The sequence below is a fragment of the Bombus bifarius genome, unplaced genomic scaffold, assembly GCF_011952205.1.
Source record: "Bombus bifarius isolate JDL3187 unplaced genomic scaffold, Bbif_JDL3187 scf7180000008274, whole genome shotgun sequence".
NCBI lineage: Eukaryota > Metazoa > Arthropoda > Insecta > Hymenoptera > Apidae > Bombus > Bombus bifarius.
In genome coordinates, this window is record NW_022884558.1 from 707,614 (window position 1) to 721,709 (window position 14,096).

At 41.1% G+C, this 14,096-nt stretch overlaps 1 protein-coding gene across 1 annotated transcript; it reads left to right on the plus strand.

Moving 5' to 3' along the window:
- Nucleotides 1-12,324: 12,324 nt before the first annotated feature.
- LOC117212056 lies at nt 12,325-14,036 on the plus strand. Its single transcript, XM_033456519.1, has 4 exons — nt 12,325-12,447; nt 13,323-13,510; nt 13,597-13,704; nt 13,830-14,036. The coding sequence occupies exons 1-4, from the start codon at nt 12,325-12,327 to the stop codon at nt 13,969-13,971; spliced, it is 561 nt and encodes a 186-aa protein (XP_033312410.1). The 3' UTR covers nt 13,972-14,036.
- Nucleotides 14,037-14,096: the final 60 nt, after the last annotated feature.

Sequence of the window (14,096 nt, forward strand, 5' to 3'; positions counted from 1 at the left end):
AATTCCAGTAGGGCAGCGGTTAGCCCACGTTTCTGCTCGGCGAGAAGAAAAATCAATGCCAAATTCTGTCAGCCTTCCTTATTCCACTTCACCGACCGACCGATTTTTCACTGTGAAATCCATCGTTTATTTAAAATTCTATATTTCTAGAATATATATATGTCCGAGATGTAGGGACATCGGGCCTTTCTTTTGGAATTTTGGAAATATTCCCAATACTTTGGTCTGGTCTATTCATTGTAGCTGTGCTTAAATGGTAGAACTTAGAAGTAGTTGTTGTGATACGATCTGATTATATTTGCCCAAGCTTTGTGACAGTGGGCTTGGGGTCGAGGTAACACAACTGGTCACCGAACATAGCCACGGTCACGGGATGAACGTTTTACTTAACAGTAGAAGTACCAATATTGAGGGGCGCGCGCTGTATTAACAAACAAGCCCCGGGGCAGGAGCAATGACGACTCTACGCGGGTCTGCGTAGTAACGGCGCCTGGAATTTTGTTGATAACCCCGATCAATACGCAATTGACAAGTGTGATCATGTCAGTCTTTTATTCTTACGATCGCCTTGGAGAGTTTACACACAACGTCTGGTCAATCAGTCTGAAAGATACTGTGCGTCACAGCTAACGTCACTTTGAGTTTCAAAACATATTCAATTGTACAAAGAGTTATCCCGTTGACCGTGGATTCGTTTGAACCTAAGAACATTGTCTTTACTTTAAGAGTGACTAATAAACACGTTAAATTGTTAAACCCTGTTAAATCAACACTTGTACACATAATTGTAAATATAAACCTCATTGAACAACTACGATGGCTTGTTCTAATGAAGATACGCAACGCGCTCCTAAAACTAGAAACTAGAAAATTTGTACGTGTAAAGAGCGCGGTAGAATCGAGAAGCGGAAAAGACTAGAAAAAGCAACACGGTACTTCAGAATAAGAGTTTTTAGAATTATCGCTAGTATTGTTTTCTTTCTATTTTATTATTACATCAATTTTATCTGCTTTCTTCTATATTTCATATATAGAAACCTGTCTGTGCGCGCGCCATCCATTTCTTCGCGTCTGTTCTGGAAAGACTAAAACTATTTACATTATGATATATTTGGTTGTTAGAAAAGTGTCTTTCTTTTACAGACCTGTCTTTTACAACGATGCATCTTTATACAAACATGAAACCCAATTTGTCGAACGTTGTGATCTTTATTTCGATAGAACAAAATGATCACACGTAATTCGATAAAATAATATAAAACGGAAAATGTTGTGCGTCCATTATTTCCTTATAAAACGAAAGAAACTTTGCGGGCGACCTAATAGTTGCACGAATCTGTTTGAAATTGATGTTACGTTAACACAGTTACATTGTTCAACCATGTTGAGAATTGTGGATCTTAATCGCCGAAATAAATGTATAGGAACACTTACATTACACTTAGAATTGATATCAAAATAGTTTCAGATTTATTTAATATGTGATTTACAAGATATTCGTGGATACATATTTGCACGCGTCTCTGCACTCTCTTTGTCTCACCATCCTCTTTACCACACTACCAACGGAACAATTGCATTCTTCTGTTTTACGAGACGCTGTGCACGCACATACTCCCACACACTCATACTCATATATGTGTGCCACTACTACACGGCTAATCTAGTTTACAAAATTACACATATCTCAATGAACCATTTGAACGCTGTTTCCATGTATTGTCACGCTTAAGACATAATAGCTTTCCGATGCAGGTGTAACATTATTGGGTTAACAATGGCAGCTAATCGATCAGTCCGAGCTAAGATAAAACACGAGAAAGAAACAAGTCGAACAAGTCGGCTGTGACAGAGCGAAGGAAGAGAGTGCGGGAAAAAGAATAGAAAGGGTGGGTGAGAAGCGGCAAGCGTACGATAATGGTGTGATCGAGGCCGGGCGAGCATAATCGAAGAAGAAAGAGGAGACAAAAAGGGATGGAAGGGAGACACAGACATCCGCGGAAACGATATTTCAATCTTCATCCCCGGCAAGTTTTTTTTCGCTGTTCAGGGGGCAATCCGCATATCGCGACGAACAGCGGATAGATTTCGTTTTAGGATAGGCCGTCACACAGGATTGGTGCGACGATGGAAGAAGGAGAGAGAGAACAAAGACCTCGAGAATGGTACAGGGTTGATTGTAGCCGGTCGACCAGACCAGAGACAAAATTGCATTTCCCACCACGTATATCTACGAGCCTCGCATCATTTCGTTTAAACAAACCGCGTCCATTCACCGCTGTCAACGACCATCTCTTCTATCTCGGTTTCGTCTTTTTGCCGGCCATCGACCATCGCTGTTCTAGAAAACCGCGAAACTTTCATTTGCCCAATCCGTGCATCCTGACACGGACACTTCGATTACGATTCCGCAAATAACTCTGTCCAACGAAAAATCGGCTACATGTTCCAGCCACTCCCCTAGGCTGCTCAGGGACCGTGATCGCGTCTATGGGTTCGACTCACTCGTTCAGCAAGTAAGGGATCTGATTGACTTAGGATAGCTACATTTCAACCAGGGTAAAAGGAGATGGCATTCCAAAGCTTTATGGGCGATTTAGATTAGACATTTAGAGAATGGTAATGGTACTTTGAAGGACATTAGGGTATTCTAGCTTGTGAAAGAAAGGATATAGGAACGTAGAATTGTAAGATTATGCATAAGTGTGCGTACGACCAGTAAAGGGAATAGTTGGTGGTCGATGCTCCGAGATAGTCGAGGGAAAGCACAGAGGTTAGAATTGATCCCAGATGAGTCGACTACCCTCGAAGCCATTAAGTCGTGGTCATTGTCAACGTAGGCTTGGTCCCAAATAATTGGTGCCTAACGACGTACCTCTTACTGGAATGCATGACATCAGCGTACCTTTAGCGATGCTAAAAGGGGGAAGATATGAGAGTTTAAAAGAATGAGCGATGAGCGTTTCGTGAAACCATCAGAGCGATAAAGAGCAATGACACTGAGGTGGTATTAAACATGTTGTTTATTAAAGAGATGAATGATAAAATTGCGATAGTCAGTGTATATTAAAATCATTTTAAATACAAGTACACAGATCGTAATCGTCGCTCGCTCAGTGGTACTGTATGACTCGCTATACTGGCTCGCTTTTCTGATTCGTTATACTGATTCCTAGCACGTTCGTCTATTTATATCGATTGGTGATCTTACAAAACGCTCAGATATAATTCCGGTTGACGATTATAAATTACAGCGATAATCTTTTGTCCGGAATTCGTTTACTTTTGAACCTAGCGAGTCAAAACAATGTCGACGCTCCAAGGCACAAGCATATGAGTCACTTTGATTTGAATCTTCCGTTGACTCATGTGCCACTAATTGGCACTTTGTCATCTTGTTAAATACACCTACGTCCTAGAAAATAAAAGCTGAGGGAGAAATGTCTGGCGTATCCGCTTCAACTCTTTAGAAAATATGAAAAGGGAAATAATTGTCGAGCGATTAATAATCGGGGGTAAAAGCTTTCGATCGCACATAGTTCGTCGAAGTTGGAAGATTCGAAAACCAGCGTCGCCGCGTGTTGCCACGTAGCTGGTTCGAAAAACTAATTGCATTCCGATGTAGCTGGTTTTCCAGCGGAGCTAACTAACGTGCCATCATCGAGGCTGGCGCAAAGCTTTTGTCATCCGGCAACTTTTCAGACCGTAATTTTGCCGTAGATTAACCTTCCCAGATCGCGATCCACTTCCTTTTTCCGGGAAACTTTTATCCCAATCATTGGCACGGAACTTGCTCGAAATGAGACGGACATTGCATTTTACTGAATACTTTCGCCCCTCTCATCTCCACTTCGAAATTAAAATTGCAATTATCCTACGTTATTCTTTCCTCTTTCTCTTACCATCCCCATTTTCTTACGTAATTTCCTATCTGCTCCCCTCAATATCTGAACGTTAACTAACCTGTACAGCGTTTTGCGTTATATAAAACGAGATGTTCCAAAGTTCGACCTCTTCGATGGAAATTAATCGGTTCGAAACACTCTACCAATATAGTGTCGATCAGACTTCAAAGACAGATCAACGCGAAAAATAAATTTGCGAGTACCCGCTAAATCACGCTGGTGAAAAAAAAAGACGTGGAAAACGTCTATGACAAAAGTAGCGCGTCGACATTTAACTCGATAACCGGCGGTAGCATCGATGGCAACGAGAATAATTGTCGCAAGCAATCGATCACCACGGGACGGCGTATCGGATTAAAGCGCTATTAACGGCTGCAACCAGTCGGACACGATCAGTTCGTTGGGTTTTCGAGCGACTCTCCTTCCAGGTCGTCGTACGCAGAGCACCGAATCGATTATTTCGAGGATCCACCCTTTCGCAGAACATCCTGCGGTTCGAGTAACGTCAGATTGAGAGTCATAGGAAGAACGAATCAACGATTTTCCCAGCTTCCCGTTCACCGAGCAATATCATCCTGCCAACGATTGCATATTTCAAGGTCTGCTTACAATTTCCGGCAATGCGCGACAGGTTACAAAAGTAATTTCTCGGTCTTGTGTCATACCGCTAGTCAGGCAGCTTTGAGGTCGCGCCGCTTCAATCAGAAACTGTAGCCATTCTTTTCTTCCCCCTTTGTTAGAACCCACCGTAATTAGTGCTAAATTGAATATCAACGTTGACAACGTAGTTTCCCGCGTTGTTCGTAGATTAATTCGCGGCTTGATCGTTACGGAACTCATTATAAAAATATTGCAACAATTCTTTCTAAAATAATCAGCTGAAAGAAATTCTTGAGTCGAAGAAGAGCAACGAATTGAAGTTGTTTCGCGTTTGCGCCGATCCGCTGGCTGCTTTCATTACTTTTCTAAGATACATCAACATCGACTATTCCAAGCACGTAGCTAGCAGGATTAACCTCGTCGGTCCTTAATCCAGGATGTATCTCCACGGAGGAGGTTTCTCTCTTACAATTAGGCAGAGGAAATAGCCGCTAAATCCATCATCTCGAGATCGACAAATGTCATTAATTATTTAGAATCGCCTCGTTGTTTCAGCTCGCAGCGACGTTTATGTACTTTGCAAGATTCACCTCTGATATTCCTATTACCCTGAATAGAGCCATGAAATTATGGCTCGTACACGGTCGAGAGATCTTCGATCGTAGCAAAACTTCCAATTCACAAAACAATCCTTTCACAGTGGAATCGCGTCAAGAACAATTTCTCAAACGTCTCGGACAAACAACCAGCGGATAGCGTATTTCAGGATTCACCCTCGATTTCCCACAACTGCTCCAATCTCATATTTTCGAGAATAATTTTCCCCACTCGACCTCTATAAGCTTTCTTATCGGCCCAACCACCCCTTCTACGTTCGTAGCCCGTTTAACACGTCCAGTCCCAGACGCACACTTTACAAAATTAGCTTTGTCAGCCTTTAACCAGGTATGTACAACCGCGCTTGGGGTTCCAAATGCCGAAGATACAAGTGGAACCGTTTCAACCCCTTTCAACTGACCAACAGCAATTGGGATCGACAAGTTTTCACGTCGTCGGATCAGCAGCTCTTTTTTTCTCTCGATTCCTTAACCATCGTCGAACCACTTGGTTTCTTTCTCTTCTAACCGTTTCTTTTTCAAGGAAGACTCAGTTAAAGCGATATTTGTTTCGTGCAGAGAAAAGAGAAGACGCAAGCTTTTTGCCGGTATGTTGGCCAGAGGATAAACGCGTTTTAGACACCTCTTTATAAATCGTTAATTATCCAGAGCTCAAAATTGAATCGGTTTTAAACAATCATGTGTTTGTTGAGACTTAACAGCCCGCTGAATTAACAAACTACTTGTTGAGTGCAACACACCGGCACAGGCAAATTACCATAAACGATTACGCGCCTATTATTCACAAGTATGTAATTGAATTCGTAATTAAAGCGTTGACTGAATTATCGAACAAAACAACAAGAACGCCAGTGTCAGGTGTTTCGAATCGATGCCCGTATATTATAAACTGACCCCGGCTGAAACATCACGGACGATGATTCACCAAAAAGGAAAAATGTCATGAACACGATACGACAAAACGGTATCGAAAGCAATAATTCGATTTGGAATATTATTTCGCAAGCTGTTAGAATTACGAAAAAAGCCATACTATAACGCACCTAGTAATTTTAATAAAAAAATTGATTGAAATCGTCGAACCTCGAATTAGAGACCTCGAGCAATTGTTTCAACTGCAACCAGTCGATGGCATGTTCGTTAACGCTCAACAAACTCGTTTCGTGTTCATCCCGGGAACATTCTGTGCCAAGCATTTTCGAATTGCGACGTTAAAAACATTAACGGCAATTTTAAACGCTTTCGATCGGTCAATTCGAAGAGACTGCCAATTGGGCTGTATACCTCGGCAATTTTTCCTATTTTTTTTTTTCGCACAGGCAGCGCGCTATGCGTCACGTAAAAATTACCATTATTTCACATCGACGCGATTAATTCTCATTTACGCGAATCCGGCGTTTCTCTAATCTACATCCATGCCTTTCGACTATTTTAATTCCGATCTGTTTAAAAATTGACCGATCTCATTTGCCGATAGACTTAGTCGCTCTTGAAACTCAATTTTCCGCGGGAAAGACCCTTCACACGGGCGACTTTTCAGCCGGTATCGAACAAAACGCGGTCGTTTAAATCACGAACGGTCCTTATTAAAAAAGACGACGCAAAAGAAGAAAAGGAAGCGAGCAACCGGTCGCATTCATGGGGACGTGCTGCATCTTGGCCGAGCTGGAAATTGCGCGGCTTATTATTTAAAAAACGGATACGAGCCAGCGGATGGGGAAGAAGAGGAAACAAAGGGACGAAGAAGAAAAAAGGGGGCGACGATATCGCATAGAGCGTTCCTTTTACGCGCGAGTCCGCTGAAAGCAGCGCGATACGATTTTCTGTCAGACGCAAAAACAGATAAACCGAAAAGAGAGCAGAACGAAGAACGAAAAGGAAAGAAGTAAAAAAAGAAACGTGACTATAAGATAGTTTCTGTCCCACTGTCTCTGTCCCCCTCTTTGTTACTTCCATTTGCTCGTTTCTCCGAAGGCTAATTTACTTCAAGCATTAACTTACCGAAATGTGTACACGCACGTGGCGAGAACTATTGTACGTGCGATTCATTCGGTTGAAAGTAATTTCTCTTGATAACAAGCTCGCCGGACTGACGCTCGCTTATGAGAATTACAGCTGTACGAGCGGCTCAACCGGAATAAACGCTTACGGTACACTTTTGCTCGGTGATTCGAGGCGTTTGCGACACGATAAAAAGGGACCAGCTGACGCGCTCCAGCGGAATTCTTTCACGCATTGCCGCCCCAGGCGGACGAACGTCGTGATATGGCTTCATCGTGCGAAATCGCGTTAACCCTCTTAATATTCCGCGTCCAATTATTATGACTCGTGCGCGTGTCATCGCGAGCTTCCGCTAGGCTGCCTCGTGTTTGCTTTAACGGAAGGAAGTTATTACCAGGACGATAAATTTTCGAGTCTCTGGGAAAAGATTTCATGAGCAACCTATATTGGAACGTGACGATGGTTACGCTTGCAGTACGATGACGAGGAAAGGTCAGGTTCGAGTTTTACAAGGTGCAACGATTAAGCTTCCTCTTCGTTCAGGACCATTCAACGATCGAAAGAACTACCAGCTTCTTTATCACGGAAAACGCATACGAGAGATCCAAAGGTTGTTAGGTTTCATGGCCGAGTTTCCGAAATGTCAAAGGAAATTGAAGTTCCAAAAGATGTTTTACATTCACGTCTTCAAGATATCGATGACGACTCGTCACCTCGAAGAGGTGCGATCTAATTGTAATATGTTGTAAAATCGTCATCACCGGCGACGTTGTACGATGCAATCATCCATAACATTTTTTCTTGCGATGCAATTGAACATCGATTTGATTGACCATTTTCTTTTTGGCTACAATAGCGTTGCGACAGTTTTTTAATCAATAAATGACAGTGTTGAATTTTTCAAAGTGAAATACGACGTATCCCATTGTGATTGAACGTTAGATCGATGCGTTCAATTTCAAAATGAGTTCACTTGCGAAAGCAAGTTTGCATATCGCTTTCACCAATAATAACATGTATAATATCACTTTGAAATGGCCTATATTTATCGAGGTTGAGCACAGAGTTGCCGCGATATCGCCGATCGTCTGCGCACTTGGTATTGAGCAAACTCATAATCGTTCCAACTCGCGGTCCTCAAAGCAACTCTCGAACCTCGATAGTAGAAGAGGAACTTGTTTGACGCAGCCTAAGGCAGTTGGAAGTCTCACGCCACGAATCCTAGCCAGTACTTAATGTTGTTCCATTTGCAACTGCAATAAGTCTTGGAGACACACTTGAGATCCATGCGACTTGTAATTAATCACGCTCTAAATCCTTCAGATATCAACCAATCTATTTTCTTCGACAGATATTTCATTATTTCTATCATTATATCCCACTATATTATAGTTTCGTATGCAATGTTACACAATATTTATTAGTTAGATAAGGGAAAAAGTATTTCGTTGAGTCGTTGGCATTTTTTTTCAATTTCAATTTCCTTGTTTTTTATTTCATTAATAGCTGCAATATATATTCTGCCTTGTAACTTATAACTTCCTAACTTTTCAGGTCCCTGGTAACTGTGCTTTTATTTCATATATCGTTTATTTTTCCAAACATTACTCTTTCCGCGCATGTTTTTATGGTTATTGCATTTTTATTATCAGATTCTTTACACAGATGAATTTCGGAGTATTTTTACAATTTATAGCAATTGAAAAAAAAAATCCAGAACACGGTTTGTTGGCTTTGAATCTCGAATTTCTAGATAGAAATCGAAGACCCAACTCATTAATGATCTTTTGCTATCATTCAGCGTTATCGTTATTTCTACTGTAAAACAAAGTCGTGCTTCACGCGTGTTTTCCAGTTTAGAAAATTAAACATTCGATAAATATTCACGAGTAGTCAAATTGGAAAATTTCCAACGCCTCTAATGCGAAAATTCTTCCAACTTCGTTTCAGATTAATGGTCGTGGCCGTGTCGTTATTAGGTTCCCGTAATTCACGCGAGATAATTTAGTTCTTAAGTTACATTAGCTGCGCCCGTTTTACATCTGTTCTCTGCTGCTTCTGTCTTCCGTTCGTGGAATCTCAACGGCAAACAAAAGGATCGTATCCATTTCCGCAGATCCTAACTCGTGACATACCCGAAGGGATATATTCTGTGTGCACGCCGACACACCTTACAAGTACTATGTAATTCCGTTGTTTGCCAGTCAACCGAAACTCGTCGCTTTATTTAATTAGAAGCGGCAGAAACGCTTTTACCGTCCACGAAAATGATAAATTACATTTATTATAGCGCTGCCATCTCTTGTAATCATCATTATCACGTATGTTTTAAACCATTCCATAACTTTTAACCACGCCACTCAAATTGACTGGTTTTACAATTTTATTTTAAAATTCCTACTTCATGTTATATATTTTTTCCGCAATGACGTAATGACTTTCTCAACGATAACTAAAAGAACAATATAATGAATCTTATTTCGTTTTTTATGTATTCAAACTCAAAATAATTTTGTATCAAGGCTACTTATACTTGTCAAAGTGTAAAAGGGTCCTGCAACCTGTTTATCGAACTCCAATTAACCAGTTTCCTCGTTTTCTACAACTTCCCACACGTTTTTTAAATTTTTACTGCGTTTCATTGAATATGACGATATCAGTTATCAAGAAAACCCCGGATCGATCGCTAGATCGCTAGAAACCACACCAGTCAAAGTGACTGATTCAACAATTTCATAAATGTGTCAACCCTCGTTTAGGGATCATGGTCCCAGACGAATTAATAATAGCAAAAATGTACTACACAACATGGAATTCCTTCTGTAAGAAAGTAATAAATCAATAAATATAAAAGTATTCTATTATTAGGTATTTTTTAAAGATCAGTCATTTTGACTAGTTTTGGTAAAAATAGCTTCGTGTTAACTATCGGTAGTTCTAATGTTAATTCACTAAAAAGACACGTAAAAGAAAAATGAATCCATCCTTCTTCGCTTTCTCTTGTTTTTCTTTCACGATTTCTCCCTTCTTTATCGCGCTTACTATAAGAAGTATCAACCGTTCGACCGTGATACGTTAACTTTATTCTGAAACAGTCGTCTCAGTGAAAAAAGAAATAAAAGATTCTTCTTCCTGTACGAAATACTTTGTATGTACTGCGTACATTCCCCATGTTGTACTTATCCATAGTTTGTTTCTACTTCTTGTCCTCGCCCTTTCTTGTGCAAAAAAATCTTGAACCAACCAATCGATATCTCCAGCTTGCATTGTGCATTAGCATTATAAAAACAAGGTGCTTGAAAACTGGATGTCTTTTCTGAAATTCTATCTCTTTATATTCGGCTATGTCTGAATCCACGTTCCAGCCTCCGATCGACAAATCGATCTTCCACACACTCCTCCCTATTAATGTTCCATTACTTTTAATAATTTTCTATCTTTTTTTTATCGTATTTTAGTACTTTAAATCGCTTGGCAAATTATCGTCTAATTATAAAGAATATGCAACGCAACGTACGTTCTAAGGGGTGGAATTCCCTTTGAAGATTTTTAACGAAATCCTTATCACGCTAGAAGTTAACGTACCCAGTAGGGTGGTTAAGATTCGAAAATTTCCATCTCTCTACACGGCAAAGCCGGCAAAAAAGTTTTTGTTCGAATTACATGGGCGGGGCTGAAGCTTCTGAATACCAGCCATCGGCCGCCATCTGCGAACCGTTGGTCGAACAATCTTGGAAACTACAGCGCGAACTGCAATCGTGCCGCGTTCCAGCGCCGAAACAGGATTCTGTGGATTGTCTTTCTCCTTTTGGCATTCCACAGTGCACTCTTGATCGGTGGCTAAACCAAGAAATCAAGTATACATTCGTGAAATAGGGAAGCATTTCTGAAAGTTTGACAAATATTTCATCGATGTCTTTGTCCGAGAGGGGTGAATTTTCTTAAGCACGAGTTGCTCAACAATTCCGGAACAATTTCATAAAATAACTCCCATTTTTTAACATATAAGCCTAGCAACCAACGATTTCATTATGTAAGGACAATTTAAATTCAAAGGATTTTTCTATAAAATCGATCATTTGCAACATGAAGAGGTGGATGTGGTGATCGTTGCGTATTGGCGTCCACGTATGCAGGGGACAGCCGTGAAAAATCACGACACTCCAACGATACTATGCAACAATCGCCTTTTCTGACATCGTTGTATCGCACGTGGCGTGTGCAGCGACGAAATTCGCCAGCGGTGAATTTGCGCGGCCTCTAATCAATGATGCATCTTCGGCCGCGTATGTGCGCGTTTCTAACGATTAACTTCGTCCCAGATATCCAAAGGCCCGCGGCATAGAGAGCAGGTTTCAGCGCGTTATTCGGCTGCGGGTGTTGGCAGACCGACGCCTCCAATGTCGCACACAATAATTATTAATACAAGTCCTGCGTTGAATCTGAAATGCGCTAAACAACGCAGCAGCACAGTCGCATTACGATTTGATGATTTATTTAATATCGGACTGATCTGGTCCGTGTCGTGTATTTGAAATGTTTGAAATGCCCTCCGTCGATGATAAACGCTCGTACAATCCCCACTACGTGTTGCTGCCTGACCCGAGGAGATTTTGCAAATTTACGGAAATGGGCCGGAGATTCTGGGCGAACTGGCACAATGTGGCTGCTCGGATAACTTGGCAAGATAGAGATTGAAATTTAACTTCCATGAAGATATAACGTTAAGATTGGATGATTTAATCTTCTGTTTAGATTCAGTCTTTTATGTTTGCCTGCGGGGTGACTCGTGGCTCTTCCGCACAAAAATGTAGCGGGATCGATGGTTTACGCGTTTGCACATACACGCGAAAAAATCTAGTTACGGCTCGTTAGCAGTATACAATTATTAGCCCGCTGTAAACTTCCACAGTATCCCTCGTTTAACGGGCGTTGGCAATGTGCAGCTTACAAGTCGTTAACTCCCGCCTCGTTTCAGATCTTACGACGTAGCCTTTCGTTTAAAAAATGAAGCAAACGATTCGGACAAACTTTGCTTGATTAACGCGATGCTGCGCGCTTGGTAAAATCTAACTTTCGAGAATCTCTTCTATTATCGTCTCATGAAACATAGCTCGAGTTGGATAAACGATAATTTGCTCTTCCATGAGATTTCGAACCTGACGGATCATATTCGTATTCCTTCCAGACGGTTAGTCACAATGTACATCCTCGTCGTGTGTTACCTCGCGTGGATATCACAAGCTTCAGGGGTGAAAAATATCACGCACGGAGTAACAAGACACCTTAGATCTATTGGGTTTCCGGAAGGCAGCGGCATGGGGGTAAAGTACAGAATAAAAGTCATTCATACTGTTGCGTCGTGCAACACTCTACCTGGACCCGGCCATACACCGCGGGCCAGACAGACCTCAGATGTCCGCGCATCCTTACGGCGTACCCTTAATAGCCTTAAGTACCCGTCATAAATCCCAATTTGCTTGCTAAGGCCCTTCAGACCGAACAAATATCCTTTCCTAAAACACTTTCTAAGGAGTATTGTCTATCACGGCTAGACAAGGGAAAGTTGGGTTTTCCCACGTACGATGCTTCCTAATAGCAACTTTCGGGGGCAGCTAAGACCTTTCCTAGTCCACCAAACTTCGTTTAACCAATTAATAACAAATCCGATGGTCCCGTGTGCTAGACACACCCATCCTTAGCTTTCCTCCGCTACAGTATCGTCACCGAACATCACTGATTCTTCAACCTTCCAACATACAACATCCTTCGACCGGGTCTACACCCGAAGATCAGTCACTCACTTATCTTATACATACGTACCAGCGTAACTATCTTCTTCACAAAGTTGTTGGAATAAACTGTCATTCACAACTCGTTACATCAGTGTCATATTCAATTAACCACCTCTATTATCCTAATCGTAATAGGGGATCGATCATTTCGTGGCGTCGATTATCTAATCGTAACGGGAATTTACGACACCCGTTGGCGTGTTTCCTCGCGATCGCGTCTCTCCGCGAGTGGTCGAAACACATACTTCATCAACTAATACTACCATTTACCCGTTAATGCGATACTAACATCGTAATTTAATCTGTCACCGAGGAAAAAAATAGCATATCGTGTAGAGATCGTTTCGATCTGATCTATATAAAAATAAATGGTTATCATATAAAAAAAACTCTTACGCGTGCAGATATTCTTCGCCCTCGGAGTACCCATTGATATTCCCGACAAATCGGTGCTATTTTCTCTATACTTCGAAGCGAATTATGCTCTGCCAGGGGAATGGAACTCCACTTACTATTCGAACGAGCCGTATCTTAAGAAGCGAAGTCTGGATCGACGATTGACGTACGAAATTCTTATGAACAAACTGGAAAGGTAAAGAAACTGGTTAAAAATGAAATGTAGAAAAACGAGTCCTGGATGGATTAAATTAAAAGTTATAATATTCTTTATTTTTATAGCTTTGGTTATTCTGGTGAAAATTGTCTACTAAAAATGATCTGTGAGGTTGCTAACTATCCTTTAACTAGTAATGGGGTGCTTGGCGAAGTGCTGCGAATTTTATTTACGTGAGTGCTAAACGTACTTTAATGTAAATACAGTTTCGACAATAACTTTCCAATAAATTAAACGAATTCAAAGTTTTAGAACACGTTTCTGAAAAATCAATAACGTGATCCAATTTTTGTCACAGGCCATCCTCTTCGCAAAATGAAAATCTTCCGAGCGAGATCACCGAGGCCGAGCACGCGAAAGATTGCAATTACCGCTATAAAAAATGCCCTCAAAGTCCATTAGCTTTGATAAGGCGCCATGATCTCGACGATAATAGTTAGAGAAGCCACGATATTAAACGCAATCTTCATAGTACACGGTATAGTTCACGGACAGCAGCCCGATAATGGAGTTTCTAAAAAACACAAAGATTTTTATACCTCCATAAATAACATTTATCATTATC

What these genes read in the sequence shown, in the direction of transcription:
- LOC117212056 (XM_033456519.1), top strand. Translation starts at nt 12,325, where the DNA reads ATGTACATCCTCGTCGTGTGTTACCTCGCGTGGATATCACAAGCTTCA. An exon ending in CGGAAGGCAGCGGCATGGGG is followed by an intron (nt 12,448 to 13,322) that starts GTAAAGTACAGA and finishes TTACGCGTGCAG; the next exon opens with ATATTCTTCGCCCTCGGAGT. An exon ending in CTTATGAACAAACTGGAAAG is followed by an intron (nt 13,511 to 13,596) that starts GTAAAGAAACTG and finishes TTATTTTTATAG; the next exon opens with CTTTGGTTATTCTGGTGAAA.